Raw genomic sequence first — 14,136 nt, forward strand, 5'->3', positions numbered from 1 at the left:
ACTGCATATAGTATATTCAAATTTTGAAAAACCTCCAATTAAGCAATCACTTGGGATGGAGGAGGGCAACACTGTGCATTGAGGAATAGTTAAAAATGACAGAAAATGAGAAAGTAGGAATAAACATGTTTTGTTTTAAATTTTGGGCCCCAAAACCTTTGACTAGTGAATATCACATGGACCCCAGTTGTTCACAATTTAATTTACAAGTCTTTAACTTACTGTATATGAAGGGAACTTAACATTATCTACAACTATCAACGCAGAGGACTACAAAAAAACTTAAACCTGGTGCCCACGTATAGGAATCACTGAAGGTGGAGCAAGTGATTAGGAAGGCAAACATGTTGCAATAAATATATTACAAGATGATTGGAGTACAAAGAGAAAGGTTCTACTGAAGGTATATAGATAAACCTGAGGCACAATCACACCTGCAGAACTTTCTGGTCTCAGATTCCAGGGATGGATTATACAGGAGTACATTATAAATTCACCAGACTGCTAGGAATATTTGGGAGGTGTGAGAGAGTGGGGAGGGTGGTCCTTGACATCTGATCTCATTGAACTATGATAATTTAAAAAAAAAATAAATCAAACCCATTTCTCCGTGGTGGAGGCAGAAACAACTGGGTATTTTGAGAGACTCCTGGATAGATACTTGGAGCTTAGAAAAATAGAAGATTATGGTTAAACCTAGGTAGTTCTAAGGTAAGGACATGTTTGACATAGCTTTGTGGGCCAAAGGGCCTATATTGTGCTGTAGGTTTTCTATGTTCTACTTTCATCCAAATGCTATCCAGGCTCCTGAGCATTTCCAGGATTGTGTTTGTATTTCAACACTCCATCTAAAAGGTACAAATTACAAAACTGAAAAGACCTCAGGGAATCAGTATGCTGTTCACTTATTGATACCAGCCGCTGATCAACTTCTATGGATGCAGTACATGTAAAACCAATTGAATTAATTTGTGGCATAGTATATACTCCATATAATATTGGTTTTAAGGGAAAACAAAACCATACTTAGCTGCATTTTGTTGTAGAGTATCTAAAATGTTTGATTATATTGCGGATCATTAGTAACAAGGTCCATTGACTACAAAATTTTAAGCCAGTACAGAATGTTCACAGCAGAAAGCAAAGTAGAAACGTTTCAAATGTACATTGATTGTACCTGAACTCTAGCTGCAGTCCCTTCCATTCCACGGTTTAATTCTTTCCGTTTTTCAGAAGCATCCTTCTGCTTCTGTAACGCATCACGTAAACGTTTGTTTGCAGCAGCAGCCTGAGGAGGCAAAAGAGGTGATAGATTAGAATCTAGCAAGCTTTACCAGACCCTCTGCCCCGCCCCCCCACCCCACAGACTTGTTTACAGAAAAGCTTTTTCTGGAAAGTTACTAAGTAAAAATCAACCATCAAATCCAGTAAAAGCAATGTACTATTGCAAGCACAATGTATCAGCACTAAAATTTAAAATTTTAAATCTTGATCTGAAAGCAAACATCTCCTTTTTATTTTCAATTACTGCTCCACATAATTAAGTATCTTTCAGTTAATTTGTTGTTTTTTTTTTTAAATTTCAGTCCCGTCCTGGCTGGGTACAAAGGTCTCGGGAGAAAAGATCCAACTTGTTACCCAAGATCCAAAGTTGCCATACTCACTTCTTCAGTCTTTCGTCTTAATACGTTTGCTTGCTGTTTGTAATTTCGTTCTAGTTTCAGCAGCTCATACTGTCTTTTACGATCCTACAGAAAATATTACATCAGTTGGTAACATAGTTTGAACATTGCAGGTATCCCCTACTTTACCTGCTTCCCAAGATAACCCCAATAAACAATACAGATAGAATTCATATTATAAGCAACAAGTATGAAGAGGCAATTTAATTGTAATAGTCAGATAGTGCCTCTTCTCTCATCTTCATGTCACAGTAGAAATAAGTGAGTGTTTTTATTTACAAGTCCAAATTTTTAATGTTTAGTGTTTCACATTAATGTATCATGCAACAAGACCAATTCTCCAGTGGACACATTGCAAGTTAAGTCTCAAGTACACACTACAAAAGAGGAAATCTGTATTTGGACATTGCTAATGAATCAGTGTGATAAATATTGGAGAGTAATGAACCTTCAAACATAGAGCAATATGGCATGGGAACAGACCTACAATGCTGTACCAAATTAATTAATCCCCAACAAACCCCCTTTTATCCCTCCATTCTCTGCACATCCATGTGCCAAGAGCTTTGCATTTGCTATTGTTTTTTAGAACTGAAAACAAATTAATGGAAAATGGAAGTGAAATAATACAACTCAAAATTTAAATTTGCCCAAGTAGGTGAACCTCAATGCTCAATTTAACTCATCTTTAATGTATTACCTTCTCCTTCAGTTGCAGAACTTCCTTGTCTTTCTCCGCTTTCCATCTACGAGACTTCTCAGCCTCCTCTCTCATCTGGCGCATCAGCTGAACTCTCTGACACTTCAGAGCCTAGAAGAAAAGGCAGCCATTGAAGGTTTAATATTTCGGATGATCCAAGTGAAGAATTCACAACAATCAAGACAAATTTGAACGAGGATAATCTCAATTTAGACTGTTTTACAATTTAAAAATCTTAACCAAATTATATCCCTATTATTTCCTTCATAAATAAATACTCTATATTGCATGGAAATAAAACATAGCATAAAGAAATCCATTCCGTGTTTAATTAAAAACTTGAAGTAAATGGAAATGGTCAGATACACTTACAGCAAAACTCTAATAAACTACTATTCAATTATTTGGTAACCGATTCCCAGAGCCCTATTTACGTTACTTTTAAGACCATGATTACTCTAAAGTTTAAGCTAATGACATTTACAAAATATTAAGAGACTGCGATATCAAAAGGAGAATATTTAATAATCTGGAAAGTCAATCATTCAGACAACAAGAGTTTGCTAGATTATTAGAGTTTTCCTACATTTCCAAAGCCAGGACAGAAATAAAGTAAACCTTCTGAGACCAGCCTAATATGGTTAATATTTTGATACAAGACTACAGAACAATTAATTACTTTGCTGAGGCAGGAACTCAATGGTTAAAAAGATAGTACCAAACCAAATAATGAGTCATACAATTTAAAAATTTACATTTCAAATTAAAAGATTAATGTTCTGATTTTGTTATTTTACCATAGAGAGAAAAAAAATGTACTTTACCTGAATCTCTTGATTCAGTTTGTTAACAGTTCCTTCTGACTTTTCTTTGATTTTAATGATTTTTGACTGCTCCTGCAGCTTCTTTTTAAGGTTTGCCATTTCAGCTTCCAACTCTTGAAGACGCTTCCTTCGACGTTCACTAACCCTACAAAAAGATACCGAGTGAAACAGATGGATTTTTAAACAGTTACCTTTATTGAGAGGGCATTTTACAAACTCCAGATTATAACTCAATTATAACACTGTTGCCAGTATTAGATTGAACTCTGTTTTTTGGATCTCTAGACTGGCAACCAATGCCACCATCACATCCAATACACTGAAAGTGAAGAAATTTCTGATGAAAAGCAATACGGTGGAGGAATCCAGATGGTCAAGAAGCATCTGTGAGGTGGGGAAAGTAATTGTTGACATTTGGGTTGAAAGAAATTTCTGCTTACAGGCTATCACCCTGAAATATCAATACCATTTCTCCACTGATGTGTTCTGTCCTGCCATGTGTCAGCTTTATTTTCTGTATTTATTTTAGATTTCTAGCACCGCCTCTTAGCTTTTTAAAAAAAACTTCTAACCCTGGTCCTAAATGTTCATCCTTTATCCTTACATTATGTTCTGTAAAAAAAAACACTCCAAGGCTAGATGAAAGCACTACTCAATTATGTTAGGCACTCAAAATCTTTGCGGTTCAGTTGCTTTTTCCTTCCCATCACATTGATGCTTTCTGACACATAACACCAAACCTCTTCCACTACTCAACCACAATCTTTCATGAAATCCATATCTTATGTACCACAATTTCCTCTCCTGTTATGAATCAATCTCCATATTCTTATATTGTTTTTGTCAGTTTTCCAGAATTTTACCTCAACATGAATGGGTATCATGTATGTGGTAAAGAGTTAACTACATATCATGAAGCGAAAATTTTGCTCCCTACATTTAACACCTACCTTTGATGCTGTAACAGCTTGGGCCCAACTATGGTAATAAACTACTTAGGGTACCACAACCTAATTTCAACACAAACTCCCAAACATCAAGTTTACTGCTTTAGAAGCTTACCATCTTGGATCAGACAGGAACTGGATTTTGCTTTCTACCTCCAAAATTCTTCGCCATACACAAAATGTTCATAACCTTGATAATGGGCAAAAGTAGCTTTCTTAACACATGATCATTTTATATCTCCTACTTCAATTGCCTCCTACACCACAGTTCCACCAGTCAGATTGTCCAGCAGTTTTAGACCTTTCTCAACAATAGACATTTATATACAACATAAAGAATAAACTCCAACTTCAATTCAGTCATATTCAGGATGTCTCAGAGCAACCAGAGGTCATGGTGTACATTGGCACCAATAACATAGGTAGAATAGGGGAAAGAATCCCTGTGCAGTGGTAATAGTGAGTTAGGAAAGAGACCGAAGAGCAAGATCTCTAAGGTAGTAATCTCTGGATTACTTCTAGTACCACATGTTATTCGAGGCAGGAATAGGATGATAGTGCTGATGAATGAATGGTGCAGGGGCAGGGTTTCCAATTTCTGGATCATTGGGATCTCTTCTGGGGAAGATGTGACCTGTACGAAAAAGGCAAATTACACCCATATCTAAGGGGGACCAATACCCTTGTGGGTGTTTGCTAGAGCTACTGGGGAGGGTTTAAACTAAGATGTGGGGGGAGAATGGGAACTTGAGTGATAAGTCAGAGGATGAGATAGTTGACGTACAAGTGAACATAATGTATTGTGAGACTGAGGAAGGACAGGCAGGTGATAAGGCAAAATATTAGTGGGATGAGTTGCAATGTAACATGGGGCAAACTTGAAAAGGCTGAAGGTGTTATATTTGAATGCACACAAGATGTGGAATAAGGTAGATGATCTTGTAGCATAGATAGAGATTAAGAGGCATGGCATTGTGACCATCACTGAGATGTGGCTGAAAGAAGATCAGAGTTGGGAGCTTAACATCCAAGAATACACCTTGTATCAAAAGGATCAGTAAGCAGAAGTGGTGGGGGGGCTCTGTCAGTAAAAAATGAAATCAAATCCTTAGAAAGAGGTAACATAGGATTGTAAGATGTAGAATCCTTTTGGGTAGAGTTAAGGAGCTGCAAAAATTAAAAAGACCCTGATGGGAGTTATAGGATGGCTGGACGCCAAGTCAGATTACATTTAAAGCAGAGGTTGACAGGTTCTTGGTTAGTCAGGGCATCAAGGGTTATGGGAAGAAAGTGGGAGAATGGTTTTGAGAGAGATAAGGCAGCCATGATGGATTAGCAGAGCAAACTTGACGGGTCATGTAGCCTAATATTGCCCCATCAATCCCTACGCAGGGACTTAGCCTGAAACATGGCTTGTTTACTGTTTTCTGCAAGTGCAGCCTGGTCTGCTGAATGTTGTGTGTGTGTTGCTGCCTTACATCTCATATCTTCCTGCCTCTGAACTCAGATTGTGTATAAAATTAACATACAACAGGAGCAATTGCATCCAGCAACAGTCTAAATAATTCTGCCTCTTCAAGGCATTACAATAAGTCTTTAAAAGCAAGGAGCAGACATTAACTGCAAATCTATTTATGGAACCAGAGAAGTACTGTACACTAGAACCAGGCCCTTCAGCCCATCTAGTCAGTGTCAAGTCATTTAAACTGCCTGCTCCCACAGATCTGCATCAGGGCCATAGCCCTCCATATCCCTACTATCCATGAACCTATCCAAAATTTCTCAAACATTGAAATAGAGTTTGCATGCATCACTTGCACTGGAAGCTCATTCCACATTCAACACTCAGTAAAGTTTCCCTTAGTGTTCCTCTTAAAACTCTTCATCCTTATCTATGACATCTTGTTACAGTCCCACCAAGCCCCAGTGGAAAATGCCTGCATTTGCCCTACATATACCGCTCAATTTTGTATATCACTATCAAATCTTGTGTTCCAAAAAAGAGTCCTAATCTATTCAATCTTTTTAAATTTAACTCAGATTCTTGTTTTGTCTCATTCTTTCCATCAGTTTTTATGTATTCCATTGCCATTCACACCATCATCCAAGTAACTTTATTCACCAAGGACTTAAAAAAAAAGTGAACATTACGACGTATGACTTATTATAAAGTAAGCAACATAAAGTTGTTATCCACTAACACTGAACCAAGGAACTCGTTCAGAGGAGTCCTGGTATGAAGCAACGGGCTCCACAAGAAAGAGATTGGTTGTGGAATGATTTGAAAGGCTTTCTCCATATTTAAAACATTTTCACTGAGTATACCATTAAGGATCCCAATTGGATACTGCCTTGATGTTTCACATCAGCAATCAACAGCCCAGTTCTTTTATCTATAAATGGACCAAATTACAAACTGACCCAGGTACACCTAAACAGAGTAAATTGTAGCTTAGGTGGCAATATCAATTGCCTCTTTACTAACAATCATGAATAAACTTGCACTGCAGAAAATTATGAAGTTCACATTCCTTTATTTTTTTTGCAAATAGGACATAATTGGGCAATATTAATCAAAAATGCCCAATTCTTACACAAAGGCCCTCACAAAAATTACTTACTGGCAGGATTCCTGTTTATATGTTCTTGAAAAACCTGTACACATTCCAGTAAAAATGCAAAGCTTTAATAATATGAAAAGTCCAAAATCTCTTCATACTCAGTTGGGTCTGAACAATAATTCAGAAACACTAAACAAGATCACAAGTTTCCAATCTGTTTCAAAAATTTTGGCACATTTGACACACGATTATAATAAACATTTTGATCCACTGAATCAACAATTTGCTTCTCGCTTAATCTCCTCAAATCAAAAAGTAAGCCTCAATTTCCACTTGTTTATTAGGATACAAGATGCCAACATGAACTTACTTGGTTGCATTGGTGTCCTTCTTTGCACTATGTAGTGCCAGTACGAGCTCTTCTTTTTCTTTTTGTAGGGCAGAAACTTCACTTTCAAGGGATTTGATGTTCTCCTAGAAAAGGCAATAAATACTTTAGTAATCAATGAGAATGTTTAATACAAAATAAATTGTACCACAATATATTTTGGGCAAAATCTTTGAAAAAAAAACCCTCACATTTAAGCTTACCTCATACACAACATGGACAGGTTCCATTTCACAGTCACCCTGGGACATTTTCCGTGCAAGTTCTTCTTTAAGTGCTAGTACTTTATTCAGCTCCATCAGCTCTTTTGACATTTGAGCATGCCTCAATGCATGACTGGCAGTGAAAGGATCAGAATCCCTCTTTTCTTTTAAGGCTCCATTTTGCTGTGAACAAAAGGATTTCAGAAATCAGCAGGCAGTACTACTGCAGTAACAAGGGTAATGTTATATAACTTAGTTTAGGTGGTGCCACAAGCACACAGAACTTCAGTCTTTACTTGTTAAAGCCAGAGCTATACAGCACAGAAGCAGCCCTTCAGCCCAGCTGGTCTAGATGTCCCATCAAAATTAATCCTAGTTGCCATTGTTTGGCCCACAATCTCCTAAACCTTTCCAAATCCATGAACTTGTCCAACTCTTTTAAAAGATGTTACTGTTTCTGCCATAACCACTTTCATAGAGCTGATTCTACAAAGATACCACCCTTCGTATAAAAAAGTCAGCCCTCAAATTCCTTTTAAATCTTTCTTAACAGTAAACATGCCCTCTAGTTGCCCCCAACCCTGCATAAAAGACTATGTATTCATACCATCTACATTGCTCATGACTTTATACACTTCTAAAAGATCACCTCTCAGTTTATGCTCTCAGGAATAAAGCATTAGACAGCATGACCTCTCCCTATCATTGCAAATCCTTTTTACACTCTTTCCAGTTGAGCAACACCTTTCCTATAGCAGAGTAACTAAACTGAACAATCTGCCAACTGCGGCCTCAACATTGTCCTGTACAACGTCACCATGAAATACCAACTTGTATATGCAATGACTCAAGGAAAGCTTGCCAAAAACATTCATCATCCTTTCTGTGACTGTAGTTACACTGAACGATGTGCTTATACGCCAAGGTCCCTCTGATCTACACTACCTAGGGCCTGGCTGTACACTGAAAGCCCTACCTGTATTTGACTTTCCAAAAAGCAAAACCTTGCATTTATCCAAATTAAACTCCATTTATCTTTTCTCAGCGTACTTGCTCAGCTCAAGATTTCCCAGTATATTTCGATCTAACAACTTTCACCGTCCACTATGCCACCTATTTTAGGTGTTAGCTACAAACCTAAATGTGATTTGTCCTTTCTTACCCAAACCATTGACATAGATGACAAACAACAAAAGGCGCAGCACTGGCACGCAACTGGACACAGACCTCCAGAATGAGAAACAACCTTCTTCCATCACACTCCACTTTCTACCACCCAAGTGCCTCTACAACATATTTGTATTGCTCATTATTGTTTTTCCATGGATAAGATCAAAGGAAAGCATGGCTACAATTCCAGTGCAGTTGTGTACCTGAACTCATAATTTAATACAAACTTTAAAACACTTCTCAAAGCAGATATTAGAACCATTAAAACTTCTTTATATACAACACACAAAAATGGGGTAACTTACATCTGCCTTTTCTTCCAACTGATGTTCAATGCCAATTCCTTCCAATTCAGGTAAGATTTCAATACGTTCATTCTATAGATGAAGAATTAAACACAGGATTAAGTTACTTATTTCTAACAAGATATGAAGTCCTGTCAAAATTAGTCTAATGTGATTCACACTGATTAATATTCCTCAGCTTCCAACGTCTAATTAATTAGAAGGCAATCTTCCCCCAGATCTAGTTTTTCCCTCCTCAGAAATGTACAAAAAGCTATCAGGTGCAAAGCACTATCTATGCAGTATTTGTAGGTTACTTTAGGTTGGGCAGCATGAATTGCTGAACCACAATGGTCTGCTACAGCATGTTACCCCGCTAAATAATTGCAATCTGATGGAAAAACAAGGGGGAGAAAGGGGAAAAAAAGTGAATTTAACTTTTCTTCTGGTTGGGAGCTGGAACCAAAATTGATTATTTCTCAGTTTCCAACCCTCAGCAAGGAGCTTAGGAATCAAGAATGTACTGTACATTATTAGTAGTTTTATTATGCGACAGCATTTTCCTCAAAGCGATAGTAACCTCTTTATGCATAGTATCATGTTCTCTATAGTCAATTTGGAATTAAAATTTATACGTAGATGAGTCTGAATTAATCCTTTCAAACTATTGCTTACATAGAAAGAGATATAGTTATTTTACCCTGAAGGAAATTACAAATATAATGCTACTGTGACACTGTATAACTGTACACTTGTCAGAGAAATAAGAAAGAATAAGAAATAAGTTACCTCAAACAGTCTAAACAGGGGGCGTCATCACTTCCCTGGCTATCAGTTTACTCATTACAGAGCCTAATGGATAAGGGCAAGAATAACCTCCTATAGCACTCTGAAGTGAGCAGTTGTCTCAGTCTATTATTCAATGTGTTCCTCTGTTCAGCCAAGGTGGCATGCAGAGGGTGAGAAACATTGGCCAGAATTGCCAGGATTTTCCAAAAGGTCCTTTGTTCTATCACAGCCTCAGTGTGTCCAGTTTGACTCCTATAACAGAGCCAGCCTTTTTGATCCGTTTATTGAGCCTGTTGGCATCACCCCTGTGGATGCTATTGCCCCAGTACAACACGACTTAGAAGATTGTACTGGAAACAGACTGGTAGAATAGGTGAAGGAGAGGCCTACATACTCTAAGGGACCTCAGTCTCCTCAGGAAGTAGAGGTGACTCTGGCCCTTCTCATACACAGCCCGAGTTGGTGCTCCACTCAAGTCTGTCATCTAGGTGCACTCCCAGGTACTTGTAGGTCCTCAACACATCTACACTATCAATTGTAACAAGGAGCAGTACAGGCATAGACTTCTTAAAGTCCATCATCATTTTTGTCCTAATGATGTTGAGCTGCAGATGATTTGGCTTTCATCATTTGACAAAGCCCTCCACCAGGGTCCTGTATTCATCTACAGTTTATACATCCAACTATTGCTGGGTCATCAGAAAATTTCTGCAGATGACATGACTCTGTTGCATTTAAAGCCCGAGGTATACAGGATAAACAGGAAGGGAGCCAATACAGTCCACTGTTGCTTGTAGCCATGTCTAACACAGCTCTGAAGCCACACAAACTGTGGTCTGCAGGTCAGGTAGTCCATTATCCAGGATACAATAGAAGTGCCAATCTGCATTGAACACAGCTTTTCCCCTTGCAGTGAGGGCTGTATGGTATTGAAGGCATTTGAGAAAGCAAAAAAAGCCATGATCCTCACAGTGATGCCCTGCTTGTCTAAATGGGTGTAGGCTCTGTTCTGCAGGTAGATGACAGCATTGTCGACTCTAAAGTGCTCCTGATAGGTAAATGGCAGGGGACTGAAGGTTGAACTGACGGGCTAGAGGTGAGCAGGGGCCAGCTTCTCTACGGTCTTTATGATGTGTGAGGTCAGGGCCACTGGATGGTAGTCATTCAAGACTTCAGTTGGCCCTTCTTGGATACTGGGACCACATGATGTTTTCCACACAGAGGGGAGCCTTTCCAGGCCGAGACCCAGATAGAAAACGTGTTGGAGAACTCCACACAGCTGCTCACCACACTCCATCAGCACCCTGGGGGTCACACCATCCAGATCCAATGCTTTGCTGTGAGCATTTCCCCAGGGCCCTTCTCACATGCTCAGAAGTGAAGGCAAGACATTTTCACCACTCACTTGTCAAAAAAAAAACAGTTCACAATCAATGTACTTTTCTCCAAGACCATAGGCAGTAAAGGATGCCTCTTTACTGAGACACAACACTGCTGTATCTTTCAATGGCTCTAAGTTGGGATTGTCTGTGAGGGAGTTCTTTTCTTCTATCCTTCAGGATGAATTCCAACATAATGTACACAATTTCACATTTTTGTGGCTAAAGGAAAGGTACGAATTTCTTTTTGCTTCTGGTGCTAAAGATCAGAGCAATGTAGAGATAGAATGAAATGGCTAGAGAAAAAACAAATGTTTTGCCCTGCACACTGCTAGTGCAAAACTAACTATGTGAACTTCAGAGATAGTAGGCCGAGCAACATGAACAAAATTATCATTGAACAGGAAACAAATCAAGAGGGAAGAGCAAAGGGAATGCAGTCATAATGGGGCTGGGAGGGTTGAGATAAGAAACAGTACAATGAGAGGGATAGTTACAATCTTTTGCAAGTAGAGTCCAATGCCAATCTCTGCAGTTACAGAGGAGTCTGCAAATTGCTCTTTTTTAAATTTTAGGTCAAATCACCCAGTGACTGCTCAGTTTAAATGTTGAAAATGTTCCAATCTGTATCCTTGCTTATTGTCATGCCCTTCATCTTCAGATCTTTAAAACTAGATATGTTGGTTGTCTGTTGTTTCCGACGATGATGCAACCAATGCGGGAGTTTTATAGTGAAATGCGTCCTCAAAAAATCTTAGTCCAATGGTACAAAAAAATCATGATTGGAGACTTCCTCAGCTACAGTGGATAGCCATGACACCTTTGTCTTGGCATGCCCTTTGTTCTCTACAAAGCATTGCAGCACAGCCTTCTCGACCACTGTAGTTGATCTTAACTGCTCAGTCCACCAGAACTGGTTTCACATGCTGGGTAGGCATGCCCATCTCACCGGGATTGGAGGTTCTTAGCTACCCTCACCTGGGTTATCCCGCCTGTCAAAGCAGCGTACCGGGGGTGTGGTCACTAGATAGCATGTACCTAAAACATTAGAGACCTTGCTGTATTTTTAGTCTTTAATGTTTTCTACCAGTTTCTGGCCTTTATTTCCATTCCTCACACCGTTGAATGACTTAGCCATCTGCTAATACTAAATCTGAAAATAAGGCTCAATAGCTGGGAATAGCAGATTACCATGCTACCCATGCTCCTAAATATCAGTAGGCTATATCTCAATTTTCTGTAATGCAATGCCACATCAGCTGTGCCTGCATCAAGAAAACAAGAGTTGACCCCCCCCCCCCCCACCCCACATACTTTCTTTGAACAAATTTTAATCTGCATCTCAAATCTTTGGATGGTGATACGTGAACTCTGCATAGGTGAGTTGCTGGGGAGGGAGTTACTGAATCCATTACTCAGGCTCAATTCAAAAAGCAAAGAAAACATACAGATGCTGAAAAATCAAAATAAAGGTAAACTACTGGAAATACTCGACAGGCCATAAAGATGCAGTATTAACATTTCAGCCAAATGATCTTTCATTGGTTTATAGCTGTTAACCCAAATGTTAACCTTGTTTCTAGCTTCACAGATGCTGCTTGACGTACAGAGTTCCTCTTGGTTTGGAACGTTGGCCATTAACATAGATTGTGAAGGTAGCCCCTCATTTTCTATTCACTTTCATGTCTAGATGTTTAGCCTGTTAGAATGGCCTCAGGGATTTGGATGCAAAAAATATAAATAAATAAAACAGATTCTGCCAAAAGAAACATTTGTCACTATCTGTTCTATGTAAAATGTCGTGGGTAAGATAAACTGCCATAAAGAGTTAAGAACATTTCATGGATGTGGCACTATGAAAAATTTTTTGGTACGTTATTAGGTACATCTGCCCTGTAATGCCAATATTTATCTAATTAGCCAATCACATGGCAGCAACTCCATACATAAAAGCATGTAGACACGGTCAAGAGGTTCAAGTTGTTATTTAGCTCAAACATCAGAATGGGGAAGAAAAGTGATGAAATTGGCTTTGATGATTTGACCGTGGAATAATTGATGGTGCCAGACAGGGTGGTTTGAGTATCTCAAACTGCTGATCCCCCGGGATTTTCATACACAACTGTCTGTATAAACTCACAGTAAAACAAAACAACCACTGGGCAGTGGTTTTGTCAGTGACAATGCTTTGTTAATAAGAGAATTCAGAGGATAATGACCAGACTGGTTCAAGCTGATAGAAAATCAATAGTAACTCAAATAACCACATGTTATAGCAGTGTGCATTAGAGTATCTCTGAACGTGCAAAATGAACCTTGAAGTTGATAGCTACAGCAGCAGAAGACTGAACGTATACTCAGGAATAGCCTCGGCAATTTACCCGAGTATGGTGTTATGAATGGGAGTCTAAAGCACAAATCTAGGGATTATGTGACTCATGGAAACTTCAGGAAGCCCTCAAGGCTTGCAGTCATATGTTCACCAGCAAGGATTTCAAGGGTTTCAACAGCTGAATTTTCTTGGGATTTGGACACGTCTCATATCCCAAAAATGTTCCTTCTTCCAGTGCAATTGATGTAGCTTCAAGGCATTCAGCAAAGCAAACTTGACCACCACAGAAAGCTCCCCACATCAAAGCAAATATTGTCAAAGAAACAGCACCAAGCCAAAAGTTGTCATTGGATGTAGCACAATTAGATAAACAGATAAACAGATCAGTTCAATAGTCTACAAAACGAACAAAAAAATGCCAAAGTAATCCTCCATGGAAAGGTAGTGAGTGGCCATATGCTTACTCATTCAAAACTGAACTATCAACTAACTCCAGCTATGAATTAAACACTGTGCAAGAAATAGCTTTGCAGTAGATATAACAGAGGAAACACTGGATTCATTTATTGCAGACTATGCACTGATATTAAAACTCAACTTTGAAATCAATTACATAGCAATGAAAAGAGGAGAATTGGTGTTTTGGGCCAGAAAGAGTAGTGGGGGGAGGGGGTATGAAGGTTGTAATAGAAGAAAGGTTTAACAAAATGAAATTGATATTCAGTTCCAAATATGCTGTTACAGTGTGGCAAACTGACCTCTACCCTGTTGAGGCCAGGCAGAAACTCTCAGACATCTTATTACCCCTCGAAAAGGAACCCACTCTGGACTATCAAACTACTGTCTCCCACACCATCACCAGTGTTCAATTCTGAAG

At 38.8% G+C, this 14,136-nt stretch overlaps 1 protein-coding gene across 3 annotated transcripts in view; it reads right to left on the reverse strand.

Moving 5' to 3' along the window:
• The window catches only part of kif4 (kinesin family member 4), a 62,903-nt gene that overhangs the window by 31,632 nt on the left and 17,135 nt on the right, over positions 1-14,136 (reverse strand). For all 3 annotated transcript variants that reach the window (XM_059977041.1, XM_059977042.1, XM_059977040.1), the window contains exons 14-20: positions 8,781-8,852; positions 7,306-7,488; positions 7,085-7,188; positions 3,207-3,351; positions 2,383-2,493; positions 1,665-1,748; positions 1,178-1,288 (exon numbers count right to left, since the gene is read on the reverse strand). In XM_059977041.1, coding sequence (XP_059833024.1) covers positions 1,178-1,288; positions 1,665-1,748; positions 2,383-2,493; positions 3,207-3,351; positions 7,085-7,188; positions 7,306-7,488; positions 8,781-8,852 — 810 coding nt within the window. The remainder of the gene's footprint in view (positions 1-1,177; positions 1,289-1,664; positions 1,749-2,382; positions 2,494-3,206; positions 3,352-7,084; positions 7,189-7,305; positions 7,489-8,780; positions 8,853-14,136) is intronic.

This window comes from Hypanus sabinus, chromosome 8 (genome assembly GCF_030144855.1).
Source record: "Hypanus sabinus isolate sHypSab1 chromosome 8, sHypSab1.hap1, whole genome shotgun sequence".
Lineage (NCBI taxonomy): Eukaryota > Metazoa > Chordata > Chondrichthyes > Myliobatiformes > Dasyatidae > Hypanus > Hypanus sabinus.